We start from the raw sequence: 14,769 nt of genomic DNA, 5'->3' as shown, positions 1-14,769 counted from the left end.
TGTATTTACGCATGTGGAGACAGAAGTCATATGAGTAAACGCCAAGGGTGGGAGGTATGCATTACAATGACTTTTTAAAAAAAGTTATTTTTTGCTTGTTTTTAAATAGGTTTTATGTTTTCTGCAGTGCAGTCGCTGTATGTTTCATCTTTCATCTGCTCAGTGTATTGCAGCGTGAGAAATAAAAGCAAGGGGATGTTAAAGGAGTCCTGCACCGAAAATCAAGGATGAAATCTGAAAATTTTTGCCTGTATGGATTGAAGACACTGTTGGACCCCTTTTCAACAAGCTGAAATGTTAACGTTCACATTATTTGAAGTTTCCATCTTCAGATTTTTTGTACTTTTAGTTGTATGCTTTTATTTTGGTGTCAGGTTGAGGGATGCTCATCAAAAAAAAAAGCCCACTTCTTCTTATTGGCTCATGCATGCGGAACATTCTTTTGATTTTCAGCCGACATCAGAATCAGGGACGATTTTGTCAGTTTATTGGCGTCTCTGTTTGCTCGTGTGTTTCGTCTGTTTGCTTTAAATCTCCTAAATTGTGCCCAGAGGCATTGAATGTTTTCTTTAACTGAATGAAAAGTTTCGATATCCACCAGGAGACAACACATACACATTTTAAATGTGCTTGGTCGGAGCTGGCCAGACGTCCTGCTGTATCGAGCTTCCCCAAACCCAGCCTTTGAAGCCTCCAAACTGGGCCACCCCGCCTGTGACTCGGGAATTAGCTCAAACACTGACTAACACGCTACCCTGCCAAAAAAAAAAAAAAAAGAAGGCGCTGCTCCTGGGTGCCTCCCTGCCTCCTCGCTCGGCAGCATACAGTGCAAGTTATTTTTACACGACTGCTTCTTATATTAATGAAGCATCAATGAGCGTTGAACGCCCTGTAGAAGATGCAAACTGTTCAAGAAAGTAGTTTGAGGTAACATTTATTTGTCAGATGCATATTAAATCCAGGTCTGGCTAACTTCACGGCTTTGTGCATCTCTTAAAAACTTTCTTCCTCCAAAGGGCTGACAAAAGTTGAACCATGTGCAAAACTGCCTTTATTCCAAAAGAATCTCTTGAGACTTTCGGCTTCTGAACGTCGGAGAACGCGTTTCCTCTCCTTACTGAGCTCTGGCAGCGAGATGCAGATTTTCCCAATGCAAATAGCCTATGGTTTTCTGTAAGAAGAAATACTCAGCTCCAAAACAAGGAAACAATTATCATTGTGCTCATGTGAGGAGGACATAATAGTGACCTCTCATCATTAGCATGCAGGGTTTTGAGGAGCACAGTAGAAACGGGAGGATGTGGGAGTCGCTGCATGTGAGGTTGGCCATATTGCAGGGAGCAATTCGCATTGTTTAATGTCTGGAGAATGGAAATTAAGAGGCTCTGTCTCCAGATCAAAGGCCCCGCGCTCACGAGGCAGGGTTTGTTCAGAGTTTAATGAAATTCACCCGCAAAACAAAAGCTATGCTAATAAATTCTCCCTAACGAGGAAGGAGAGGGAACGGCAGCAAAGAGGAGAGAGAGAGAGAGAGAGGGGCGTATTTGTTTGACAAATAAATACGCTGCTCTTTGTTTTAGTGAAGGATACTGACATGATTCAAAGAGAGGTTAAATAGGCCTGTAAGTGCACAGAAAACTTTTTATCTTGGGGAGGTGGGGCGGGCATGCTAAATATGTAGAGAATCACCAATCTGAATTGGCGCATCCGTCGACTCTCACTGCAGCCAAGATGAAGAGTTGAGTTTGAGCAGTCAGTTTGTTGAACAAATCATCCATTTCTTATTTATTTATTCATTTAAAAACACATATATGAACAATTTAAACTAAAAACAAGCCAATCGATGCACCGATGGATGAAGAAGTGGAGGAACTGTTAACTGTGTGTGTTTTACCTTGACCTCTGTGTTGTGTTGGTTTGTTGTGGGAGTCTTTGTGAACCAGTGTGTGTGCATGTTTGTCTACATTTGTATGAATAAATGTGTGTATGCGTCTGTTAATTTCTCCGTGTGTGTGTGTGTGTTGCAGTATCAAAGCATGCGTCTGTCGGACGTACACAGAAAAGCCCAGCTGTGGCGAGGCATCGTCAGCATCAGTCTGATCGAAGGCCGCGGCCTCCAGCCGATGGACGCCAATGGCCTCAGCGACCCGTACGTCAAATTCCGGATGGGACACCAGAAGTACAAGAGCAAGGTAAACACGCTTTCAGTGCACGGTTTATCTGCAACGTTTTACACAAAAAACACACAACGTATTTCCATTTCCTATTTATTCAGACGATTCCCAAAACGCTGAACCCCCAGTGGAGAGAGCAGTTCGACTTCCATCTGTATGAGGAGCAGGGGGGGTTTGTGGACATCACGGTCTGGGACAAAGACTCCGGCAAGAAGGATGACTTCATGGGAAGGTGCGGCGGTCTTCATCAGTTTCCTTTATACCAGAGAAAAAAGTTGCAAGGATTTCACTTCCTTTAGACTGTGTCAAGATGTTTTCTGCCGCACCTCATGCAACGTGTAAAAGAACCCTAATGAGATGAGAACTCTTCAATGAAGTGAAAGTTTTATTTCTAAAGCTAAACTGAAGATCTTTTTCTGTGCTTTTACTCACTTTTTTTGTGATAATTACGACTTTAAAGACATTTTTTTCCCTGCAAACTTCAGCCCCCCCCCCCCCCAAAAAAAGGTCCACGCTAGCGTTTCCTCAAGTTCGGTCCTGATTGTTCTCTGCAGCTTCGCTTCCTCTTTAACTCTGTGCCTGTTGTTTCAGCACCGTCAGCTCCCCCCCTGCAAAATGTTTCTAACTCTGTGCCTACGTGTGCACTTCAGGTGCACCGTTGACCTGTCGCTGCTCAGCAAAGAGCACACGCACAAGCTGGACCTGCTGCTGGAAGAAGGCGAAGGCGTGCTGGTGCTGCTGGTTACGCTCACCGCCTCTGCCGCCGTTTCCATCTCGGATCTGTCAGTCAACATGCTGGACGACCCGAACGAGAGACTCCAGATCACGCAGAGATATGTGAGTCTGCTTCAGACTGAGACATTTTAAAGACTTTAATTCATCCTGTTGTCTTTATTTTTTTTCATTCTGTGGACAAATTCCACTCAGTCACATTTTGTTCTTTCGCTTGATCACACATCCGATTCGGCGGCTGCATCCCTCGGGCGTTCACCGTCGAACTTCCGATGATCAAAAAAGTTTAAATAATCTCAAATAATCAAGCAAACTCATCAGGAACAGCGTCTTCTTTTCGCCAATGCGCTGAAATTTGATATAAAATCCACCGAGCTGCAGCTGTGGTTTGAAGTTTTGAGGAGGGAAAGGCGAAAGAAGACAGAAAGGTAAAGGTCAAAAGGTCAGGGATGTTTCTTATAGGCGCTGCTGAGATCGAATAGAAGGGCCCCATCTGCTCCTGAGGGCCTCCATTCAACACAATGGCTCCCACGTCTTTGTCTTAGCCTAGTTAACCCTTCACACGCAGTCATCTTCACTCCTCACACACTTTTGGTAGATCTCCATCAGAGATGGCCATTACAGAACGCTAAGCGCTAACACGCTGAGGCTATATTTGGTTTCACTCATTTTTATAAAAAAATGTGAGATATTGGCTACAAAATGCTCTCAGTTTAATTAAGACTGAAGTAAATATAATAATAAGACATGATTTGTGTAATCATCATTGTACCCATTATATTTAATTGTCTAGGAGAGTTGTAGGAGCCCATTTCCCCTTGAGTACCACTTAGTTAATTTGCATGTATGTGTGGGTTTATTGTGCACGCAAGTGGCTATCTGTGCTTTCCACGATTGCAGGAAGCGTTCCATTTTCAGTTAACGGTGTGTCCCCAGCCTCCATTGGCCCAAACCTTGTCACCACAAAGCGACCCGACGGCCGCGGCGCCTTATTGGGTCTCCACGGGAGGTCGGACACGCCGCTCTGTGCTGCAGCAACCGCTCAACATCAGAGGGGGGAGCTCTAGGACTGAGACACACGCCCGCTGTGCCTCTCCTGAACACGAAATAGGATGGGGCATGTGTGTGTGTTTGTGTGGGTGGGTGTGCGTAATAGGGGGCGAGAGGTAAAGGATGAGGGTTGCGCCGGCAAAGGAAGGCGTGTAAAATGAAAAGAAAAAGCTATTTCACCTCTCTCACAACTCCCTCAGACCCCGTTTTTCTGCTCGGCTGAAGGCGAGACGTTTTTACTTTCCTTTGCTTCCCATCTTTCCTCGCCTCCTTCCTTCATCCACGCCTCCCCCTGCCTCTGTCCTGGCGGCCCCGGCTCTTTGTCTAGTCGCCGCTCCGGCCCTCCCGTTAGATGAAGGGGACGGCGAGATAGAGGGTGAGGAAAAAGCAGGGGATGGTAGCCGACGGAGGGGCGCAGCAAGGTCGGCGAGAGAAGACTTGAATAGTCTCTACCTATTAACATATTCCTTTTCCCCTGACTGGCCGCCTTTCATTTGAGGAAATTTAATAAAGTTGTACCTTATCACAGGCCGCTGATAAGTCCAAGTACCGCCACTAACGTTTAACAGCGCCGCGCAAAGCCCACTAATCTGCCCGTTGTGTGTGTGTGTGTGTGTGTGGGCACATTTAGTTTTATCAGCTTAAAATCAGCTGTCCAGCACGAGCCTGCAACCACTAATCACAAACAGACACACACACACATAGACACACACACAGTCGTGCAAAAACAGTGTACTCCTGAGCTATCCATCTAATAAAAGATGGGGGGGTGGGGGTATGGGTGTGGGGGGAGGGGGTGGAGAGGCGATGCCGCGGGCGCCATGCTGTCATCATCACAGCTTTAAATAGCGGATACCTTCACAAATGAGAATTAGAACAAGGAGACAATTGAAATCTTTTTTCCTGTCCCAACTGTCAGCGGCGTGGCCCACCCTGCTCGTCAGGAAAGAACACACACACACACACACACACACACACACACACACACACACACACACACACACACACACACACCATAGCTTTAAGCTGTAGGTGTTCATCTAGGTGCACTCAATCGGAAACGACTTTGTCGATTTTAAACCCCAGAACACACACACGCACACACACACACATACACACACGTCTGCACACATGCGCCACCACATTATGTGGTCACAATGAGGTCACTGCCGTATTTGGCAGGTGTTTTTGCCTCATCCCAATCTGTGTCCATTGAAGAAAGCAGATAACAGACACCTGAGTGCTGGGATCTGATGCGAGCGCAGAGCTCATTAATGTCTCTCTCATTCCGGCTCGTCTGCATTGTGATGCCTTTGTGTGCGTGTGTGTGTGTGTGTGTGTGTGTGTGTGTGTGTGTGTGTGTGGGCTAGCATGTACCGCTTGGATGTACTTGAAGGAGTACACATGATTTTTCCTCACATACTTTGAATGCAGCTGAAGACGGAGATGTATGCAACACGGTGCAATACACTTAGACACAATTACCTCAAATGTACTATTGCTCGGCGTAACCTTTCCTTCATCCCTAATTACTATTTCCCAGAAGAAGAGATGGAGAGAGGGAGATAGGGGAGGAAGGAGAGGAAGAGATTTATGCGTTATGACGGCAAAAGAGCACACACACTAATGGCTCTTAATTGGCCGAAGGTGGCCGCAAGATGGGTGCATGAGAGAGGGAGGACATGGTGACCTCCGCTGAAGTGGTGGCATTCCAGCATCCGCCCAAATGTATGCACGCACACACACACACACACACACACACACACACACGCATTTGCAGTGCCACTTCCACCCAGTCCGGTGCATCGCTCAGAGGCGATGCAACCCGAACAGGAAGTGAGATAAGGGAGGATGAAGGACTGGAGTGAGGATAATACGTAGGGGGTAAAGAAATATCTTTGCATCCACACATTAAAAAGTGATTTCATTGCTTGGTTTTTTTCTTGCGTGTCTTTTGTTTTGTATGTGTTGCTATGGAACCCATAGCGACACACATCGTTTGAACATCTAGTAGTTTGTGATGCCTTTAAAAACACATTTTTTCCCCCTTACATATCTCATTAGACATTTAGCATCTGAGATTCCAAGCATATCCGAGGGATTCTATAGACTTTCCAACATTTGTTACTCCGTGTTCCGGTCGGTATCAACTTCCTATTCCCAGTGAGATTATCACCATGACGTCTTGTTGTCCCGTTGAACGCTGGCACAAGAAGTCGTCGGCCATTAGTTCGCCCTCCTCTTCTCCTTTGTCGCCTCCGACTCTTCTTCTCTTCTTTGCTGCTCCCCGATAATCACAACAAGCAGCTGTATCTTCAGAGAAATCACGCCTCAAAATTGAGAGCACTCCTCTCTCTCTCTCTCTCTCTCTCTCTCTCTCTCTCTCTCTCTCTCTCTCGTTCTCTTCGCGTTCAATGCCGTTTTCCTCGCTCTTTCTCTCGCACGCTCTCCCCTCTCATCTCCTTTAGAGAGCTTTTGGACAATGATATCGCTGGAAACAGGCAGAGTCTGACAGAGTTGGTAATAATGAATTAAGTCTGTAGCCTGGCCCTGACTCTGAAATTTAAATTATAATTACTCCAGTGGGGATGGAAGGGGTTATTGCCAGGGAGAGAGAAATAAATTGAAGTGAAGTGCATTTCCACTCTGCTTTTAAGACGCGCTGACATGCTACTCAATTTGGCCTCAGTGTAGGTTTTTCTGATGCGTGTGTTTGGGCAGGAAGAAAGGCGTGTATTTATGTGTGTGTGTGTGTGTCTGTGTGTGTGTGTGTTCATGCGTTGTGGCCCAGCTGTTGATCTCCACAGGCCTCCCTTCATCCCACGGTCGTCATTCCGTCACCTCTTCATCCGCTCTCATTTCGCCGGACCTCACGGCGCTCGCTGCCCGTGTATGTAAATGCATCTTCATGTGTGTGAGAGGTATGCTCTTCTTTTACTGTCGGCGTTCATCCTGATGGTAACAGGTCGCTGCCCCACACACCGACACACACACACACACACACACACACACGTGTAAACACACACACTTTTGTCGGGATACTGTGTGCATTGGAAAGTGTGTGTACGTGTTGGATATTAACTGTGACATCACTGCCGGTCTCGCTCCGCTGGGCGTGTCTGCTCGCCACAATCTCTTTGTTGTTATCTTATCAGACGAGGCCGTTCACGCCGAGCTATGAGCAGAAATTGAGATTAATTACATGTTAATTAAAGTAAATATCATCCAGCATTTTCTGTTAAAAATAAAAAGTGACATCCAGGAAGTGAATCACCTTTAGGAAATAGAATAAAAATTTCCATCACTGCCGTGATGGATTCTTTTCTCACAGCAGTGAAAACACGGAATAACGCCGTATTTAAGCAGCAAAATAACTTAGCAGCAAATGCTAACAAAGCGAAGCGTTCTCCCCCGTCTGACTCCTTCAGTAATCACAGGAAATAATATTAAATTCTGCCTTCTGTTGTTTATTCTGCCGTCCAATCAGAAGCTGTGTTCTTGACTTTTCAACCCAGCTTTTCAGTGTTCTCATAATCACTGAAGTCGTATTTTATCCAACAAGGAGGAAATAGACAACAGAAAATTGCGAAATGAAGTGAAATTAAATCCTTTTTTCGACCCATTTATAAATGCCAGCCTTTATTTTCAAATGAATGACTGTTAAAGGACATATTCTACCCTTTCCTTTCCTAATGAAATGTCAGGCTATTGACCTGACTTTCTCTTTGCTGTTAATTTGCCGACATCTTTGACCTCCACCCCTCCTCTTTTTTCCCTGTGATGTTCCAGAGTGTATGGAGGTCCCTCCACAACCTGAAAGACGTTGGCGTTGTGCAGGTGAAGGTCATCAGGGCTGAGGGACTGATGGCGGCGGATGTCACAGGTAAGATTGTGACCTTAGACCCACATGACAGGGTCGCGACCCATCACCCTTTGTTAAAAGTTCTTCTTCTAGTTATATTAGTGTATTTAAAAATAACTTCTGACAAATAAGCTTCCATTTTTTTTTGCTGCTGTTTTGCAGTTTCTTGGGCTCTTTTACTGCGCGCTACCCTGCATCTCGTTATATAATCAATTACGATACTACTTTTTTAGCCTTAAATTACTTTTGCAACGAGACTTTGATCAATTTCTGGGCACATTTTCCTCCTCCTCCAGTGGGGCATAACTTTGGTTTAAGGGATGATCCTCGGTGAGAATTCTCACAGAGAGTTAAATTCTACTTTGTGCGCGGCGCTAAATTTGTCTCTACATTTTTAGCAAAGATGCAGGCTGCTCATTTGAATAATAGAGAAAAAGTACATATTTGAACCAACAAATCTCTCCCCCCCCCTCTTCCTCTTCCTCCTCCCTCCTCCCACCTCCTGCTCTTTCTCTGCTTGCTCTCTCTGAATCCGCCATTCTCCATTAATTCTTACTTTTAATTAGGTCTACAGTGGACAGGCCTAGTTTTTCACTCTGTATTATCTAGTAGACAGAGAAAGTATGTGTGTGTGTGCATGTGTGTGTGTGTGTGTGTGTGTGAAAAAGAGGAGAGAGAGGAGAGAGAGAGAGAGAATGAGATAGTCAAGAGTTTTGTTTTTTTTTCCTCCCCCTCCATTTGAAACAGCCACAGTCCCATTAGCCAATACAGAGTGGAGCTGGTTGATTTGGGTTATTGCATGGAGCGACCGGAGCAGCCGGAGTGCAGGGCTAATAGCTCTCTGGCTCTTGAATTTCACTCGGAGCACAAATTTGCACCCTGACCTCGTTGTGGAGCTCATCATTCAGTCTGAGCTTCATCCTTTAAATTAAAAACCAAAAGAGTAAAACCGTAGAAATAGAATGTCTATTGGCTGTTTGTGCGCCTTTCAATTTGTCTCTGCCCGGTCCCGGCGGAGGACATGATTGATTTCGGAACAGTGTCTCCGCGGCCTGCGGTGATTTGAAATTAGCACTACAGTTTTACTTCACGGCGCAAGTGCAGCAGGTTTTTTGTGGTGCCTGAAAACAAATAAATGTGTGAAAAACACAGCAAACATGTTATAGTTTTTGATAACGTGGGACACTTTGAATGAGATTCAAACAGTAGAAAAGGTTCGTTTTCATTTTTTAGGCAAACATTTTTCTATATAAATTCTTAAATGTTGTCCTGCCATGTGGAAAACTTGAATTTCAGACACAAAGAGACAATTTTGTGTCTATAAATTGAAACACACACACACACACACACACGCTCAAATAAAAACACGGTGGATTTGGGGACATCTTTTTGTCTTTTATTGCACAAAAAATATTTTCTTTCAGACGGTGTAACCCCACAAAGACGGGTACAGTAGGTGAAGTGGTAACGTGTGTGTGTGTGCGTGTGTGTGTGTGTGTGTGTGTGTGTGTGTGTGTCACTGGCAGAAACAATAGCTCTATAAGAGCCACATGAGAGCTCTCACCACATGAACACCCAATTTTAAAAGCCCAGACCAAGAGAGGGTCAGGAACGAGGTGAGAGAGAAACAGAAGACCAGACAGACAGAGAGAGAGAGAAGGTCAGGGAGAGAGAGAGAGTTTGCCATCTCTCCCATTCATGCTTCCTGTCTCCTCCTGTCTTTCCTCCTCCTCCTCCTCCTCCTCCTCCTCCTCCTCCTCCACCTCCTCCTCCTCCTCCCTGGCCATCTCTCTCTAATTGAAGTGTTTTTATGGAGTAGCTCCTCTCTAGCCCGAGTAGGATAACTGAAAATAGTCTCTAAAACTAACAATCCCTTTGTCTGCCAGCTCTTGTTCCGCTGAGTGGATGCTATACAGTTAGAACATTTCAAGAGGAACGCACACACACCGACGCCCACACACACCTCCAGCAGCAGTAACACTGCGTGGCTTTTTTTTTTTTTCTACATCAAAACTAATCCTGTCAGTAAAGTGTAGATTGTTGATTTCCCGCCTCATCATTTCACACATGGAGAAATACGAGAGATGAATTTGTGTAATGATAAAAAAAAGGAGACTAAATGCAACACGAAAAGCTTTATTTATAGTTTAAAGTCCGAATCATAAGTAAGTGTGATTACACAAAGCCCTCACTGGCCGTCTTGAGGTAATTACAACTCGCCTCCCCCTCTCTGTACCGCATCCATCCTCCACGCTTATCTACGGGCCACACACGCCGGAGCCTGAGAGGGGAGGAGCCCCGCTTGGAGGTTCACCTGGACGGTCGCTGAGTGACGCTCGATGCCCGAGCGTGTAATTGGTTCAGACAGCTGCCTCTAGTGCCGTCGGCCAATGGGGTGAAAGTTCATCACCGGAGACAGAACTCCGGCGCGACGCAGCCGGTTGTGTCATTAAAATACGGAAAATGAGAGGGAAACCAGGGGGGGGTGCATTCCAATTCTTAATTTGCTTTTAGATTTAATCAGACTTGATTTGATTATGATATAGCTGTAACGACCGGAAGGATACCGAATATATTCCTGTGCACATTCGTGCACCACGCGCAATTTACGCTGCTAACAAACTATATGGAGAAAGTGGCGCTGAGAAAAAGCCCCTTGAGTCCATCGCCTCCTGTCTGCTTTAATGGATCTTGTTTCCCATTGTAGGAGTCATAGCTGTCAATATCCACTTCAAGGGCCCCACGTCAATAGAGCGCCACAAACAGATATGAAAGGCAACACCTACGGCTTGGCATTGATCACTGTGACATTTACTTTACACTCCCACTAAATGTCCTGCCCTTGTCACAACATTTGAAGAAAATCACGCCAATCAATGACACTCGCATACGCGCCTCTCGGAAGGACCCCCCGCCACACCGCACACACACACACACACACACACACACACACACACACACACACACACACACACACACACACAAATGCAGCAGCGGTTGGAGGGCCTTGAACTCAATCCCAACTTTATTGAGTTTGATTATGCAACATTGCCTCTTTGCTAATATTTCAGCATGCTCAATATTTTCCGTGGGAATTCACGTGGGACGTTTATATATTTATTTTTTAATGTTTTACGTTCCTGACCCAGCCTTTTCAAGTCATAAGCTGGAACAAACAGCGCGGCGACTCCCAACAGTTTTAATAAGAAATAATGATCAAAGCCGGAATTAAGAGTTTTGTTGTTTTTTAGTTCATTCTGAGGAAATGGAAGGGAGGTGGGCTGGCAGGCATGGGGAGCTGGGCTCACTGCGTTCTGTGTACAAAGACATTGAAATGTGAGACGTCAGTAAACAAATGGAGAATATATAGGACGCTTCTGGTTTGGGGTCTAATTCTACAGTATTCTGCTCTCAGGAGGAGGGTATAACTCCTTCATATCTCTCTCTCTATATATCTCTCTCTTACATAACTGTCGTAAATTCTGAATTGAAAGTTTTGTTGGAAAGAATTAACATTAATTAATACGATTTATGGCAAACCATATCTTTATATATAACAAGATCTTCAGTTTTATCTTCAGACTGCTCCAATAAAATTAGGTGTCGTCCTTGAGTGTTTCCAAATATTTTATCCTATTAATCTACATCTGAAAAAATATTTTTATGTTATTAATGTAATAGTGCTTAAAAACCCATACACTCTAGCAACCTTTAACTAAAACTCAGTGAATAAAAAGCAGAATGGATCACCAGGAAATGCCTTCCTTTTTATTTTATATCATTCACGTCTCATGCTACTGGCTTGGAATCACTAATCGTGACCCTTTTTTTTCCTCTTTATCTCCCTTTTTGAACTTCTTCGGCCCTCAGAACCACATCACCCCCCCCCCCCACCTCACCCCTCCATCCTCTCCTGACCGCCCAGGGCACAGTTGTCCCGGAGCTTATCTCCCACTCGGCCATGTTAGCAGGGTGTTGATAGAAAACAGGCTGGCAGCAATCCCTCTGATAAACCGTTTTATGATATGTACTGCATTGGGGCTAAAAATGAAAGAATCATATTATTACAGTTCTGATAAGTCCAGTGTATAAGACACTGCACTGTATCTGTCTTCATATTACGAGTGAACATGTTGTGCTGCTTGAATTATGATTCCTGCTTTCATTGACGCCTCATGATGACAAAAGTTCAGTGTCTCACTCAGAAGGTCGTCGTCCCTTTCTGCCTGTCTTTGTGCCTGGAAGGTAAGAGCGACCCGTTCTGTGTGGTGGAGCTGAGCAATGACCGGCTGCAGACACACACAGTCTACAAAAACCTCAACCCAGAGTGGAACAAGGTCTTCACTTTGTGAGTTATTTTAATCATAACGCTGAAAATAACAAAACAATGTTAAGAATTTAAGACAGAAGGAACAAAAAGTGATTTTTTATTTTTAATTTTTATAAATTTAAACCGGAAGTTTTTTTCAAATAATTTTTGCCAATCTTGAGCTTTGATAATAAAAATAAAAAAATTCACTGGATGTACTTTTTTTGTAAGTGTTGGCAATAAAAAAAATATGAAGACTTTTTTTCTTGAAATAAAACAAAAAATGTTAACACATTATCACATTTTCCTTCCCCGAAAAGATGTGTAATATGTGAAAAGTGAGGCTATAGTTAAATGTTAGCATAATTTCCTGTATTTGTGAAGTGATTTCATTCAGGAATACAAACTCGTGAATTCCCAGTGATGGGACGGATTAATTAAGTCTTTCTTTGAATGCGTGCCTTTCTCATAGCCTCCTTTCTGTGCATCAGCCATCTTTTCCGCTAGCCTAGTTTTCAAAAGATGAGACGTCTTTGGTTCTTCTTACCTCCTGCAGGAGTGTAGAGAAGTATCACCTGTTTAAGGTTCATGTAACTGCAGTTCAAATATAGCATATTCTAACTGCTATCTGCGTTGATATTTAAATGAAATTGTGGATGTGTTCAGAACCTATGTTGATATTGTCGTCTTTATGCGTGTGTGTGTGTGGCCCAGCAACGTGAAGGACATCCACTCGGTGCTGGAGGTCACCGTTTACGATGAGGACCGCGACAGGAGCGCAGACTTCCTGGGAAAAGTGGCGATTCCTCTGCTAAACGTAAGCGAGAGAAACGGATTCCTGTGTTTCCCTTTTGTCTTTCCCGTCGGGAATAACAGCGAGAGGAGGAACGGAAAAGAATGAAAACACGCCACGGAAGATATAAAAAGCAGAGGTTATTTTTTGCAGCTACGCAGATGAGACTGTTCTTATTTCACAAAGAGGAAGAGATGACAGGAAGGTGGGTTTGGGGGGTGTGGTATGGAAGGGAGGCTGAGGAAAAGACGGATAGGTGAGAAGGAAAAGGACGTGAGGGCTGATGTGAGGATGACACTGATGGAGGGATGGAGCGATTGAGACAAAAAGAAAGACAGAACAGCGTCTCTCTCTTGTTGGAAAGAATCTAGCTAGCCTGTGAAGGAAGTGTGTGTGTGTGTGTGTGTGTCGTCTACATGGGCGCTCCGCTGTACGGTGTGATTCCCCAGGATAGTTAATTTCTGTTTGACAGAGCCGAGCTGCGGCGGGTAATGAACAGGTACTTGTCAGAGTTGCCACAGTTGTTTTGGGTTCCCTGTCAGCGCCAGCAGCTGGGGTTCAAAGGTGGCCCGGGGAGCCGATTCAGCCGGGTATTGCCAGACAGACGCCTGTCATGTCCCTCTCCCACAGATCCAAAATGGAGAACGCAAAGCCTACGCCTTGAAAAGCAAGGAGCTGACAGGGCCAACAAAAGGGGTCATCTTCCTCGAAATAGACGTGATTTTTAATGCTGTAAGTCTTTCTTCTGCTTTTTTTTTTTTTATTCCCCCCACCCCACCCCAACCCCCTATTTTACTCCCAATCCATCCCTTCCTTGTTCTCTCTAACACCCCCCCCCACACACACACACGCACACACACTACCACAACCATCACCATCACCCTTCCCTGTGCAAGGCTGTTGTCTTCATTCTGGTTGCCCCCCACACCCACACCCGCCCAACACCCCCCCCCCAGCCCCCCGCTTCCATCTCATCCCTTGTCCCCTGTCCCTCGTCCTCGTTTTGGCTTTAATTATCGAAGACTCACTCTCCCCCAGCCTTTGTTTGCCCGTTCACCATCGCTGTGTGTGTGTCCCACGGCCGCCATCTTACCGCCGTCTCCTCCCGCTTTCTCTCTCTCTCTCTCTTTCTCTCTCTAGCCTCTGACATCATGAAAACAAACTGACCTGACACAGATTATCTCCGTCACGTTCAATCCGTGTTCTTCCACTTTCACCGTTTTTTTTTTTTGTGCTCTCTCCCTTCCTTCCTCCAGGTGAAGGCCGGTCTCAGGACGTTGATCCCCATTGAGCAAAAGTACATCGAGGAGGAGCCTAAAGTGTCCAAACAGGTACATCGTCATCGGCGACTTCGTTTTTTTTTTTTTTTTCAACATCCGCCACCGTTTATTTATTTTTTTTACCGGCCTGAGCGGCGTCGACGAGCCCGGAGAGTGGCGTCTTGTAACACAACAACTGCGTGGGCGAGATACAACAGCGTGATTGAAGGAAAAACAGCATTTTGTCTCCCCCCCCCCACCCCTCCTCACCATATCCGCTCTGAGTGGTGAATAGAAATGTCAAGCTGTCAGCTCTGGGGTGCATAAGTAGATTGGCCATCCTTATAGTTGGCCCTCTTTGCCACTGCTGCTTTGCACTTCATTGTCACGCCGCTCAGTGTGGCGGCGCCACAAAAGGCTGAATAGTAGGGGCTGGCCCACATCACACATGTCATATGAGTGACCGTTTGGGCTCAGCAGTCAATGCACACACACACACACACACACACACACACACACATGCACACACACCAGCTTTTCCCTCATCCCTCCGTCGCCGTTTCTCCTCCTCTCCCGTCCCACTTGACGCT

At 45.3% G+C, this 14,769-nt stretch overlaps 1 protein-coding gene across 3 annotated transcripts in view; it reads left to right on the top strand.

The window, feature by feature from the left end:
* mctp1a (multiple C2 domains, transmembrane 1a) overlaps positions 1–14,769 on the top strand; it is a 98,904-nt gene that overhangs the window by 41,452 nt on the left and 42,683 nt on the right. For all 3 annotated transcript variants that reach the window (XM_068310416.1, XM_068310418.1, XM_068310417.1), the window contains 8 exons: positions 2,028–2,192; positions 2,276–2,406; positions 2,825–3,011; positions 7,746–7,839; positions 12,064–12,166; positions 12,842–12,944; positions 13,551–13,652; positions 14,177–14,251. In XM_068310416.1, coding sequence (XP_068166517.1) covers positions 2,028–2,192; positions 2,276–2,406; positions 2,825–3,011; positions 7,746–7,839; positions 12,064–12,166; positions 12,842–12,944; positions 13,551–13,652; positions 14,177–14,251 — 960 coding nt within the window. The remainder of the gene's footprint in view (positions 1–2,027; positions 2,193–2,275; positions 2,407–2,824; positions 3,012–7,745; positions 7,840–12,063; positions 12,167–12,841; positions 12,945–13,550; positions 13,653–14,176; positions 14,252–14,769) is intronic.

Source organism: Antennarius striatus, chromosome 3 (assembly GCF_040054535.1).
Source record: "Antennarius striatus isolate MH-2024 chromosome 3, ASM4005453v1, whole genome shotgun sequence".
Classification (NCBI taxonomy): Eukaryota; Metazoa; Chordata; class Actinopteri; order Lophiiformes; family Antennariidae; genus Antennarius; species Antennarius striatus.
The sequence above is the reverse complement of the archived record's forward strand: the minus strand, read 5'-3'. Positions and strand labels throughout refer to the sequence as shown.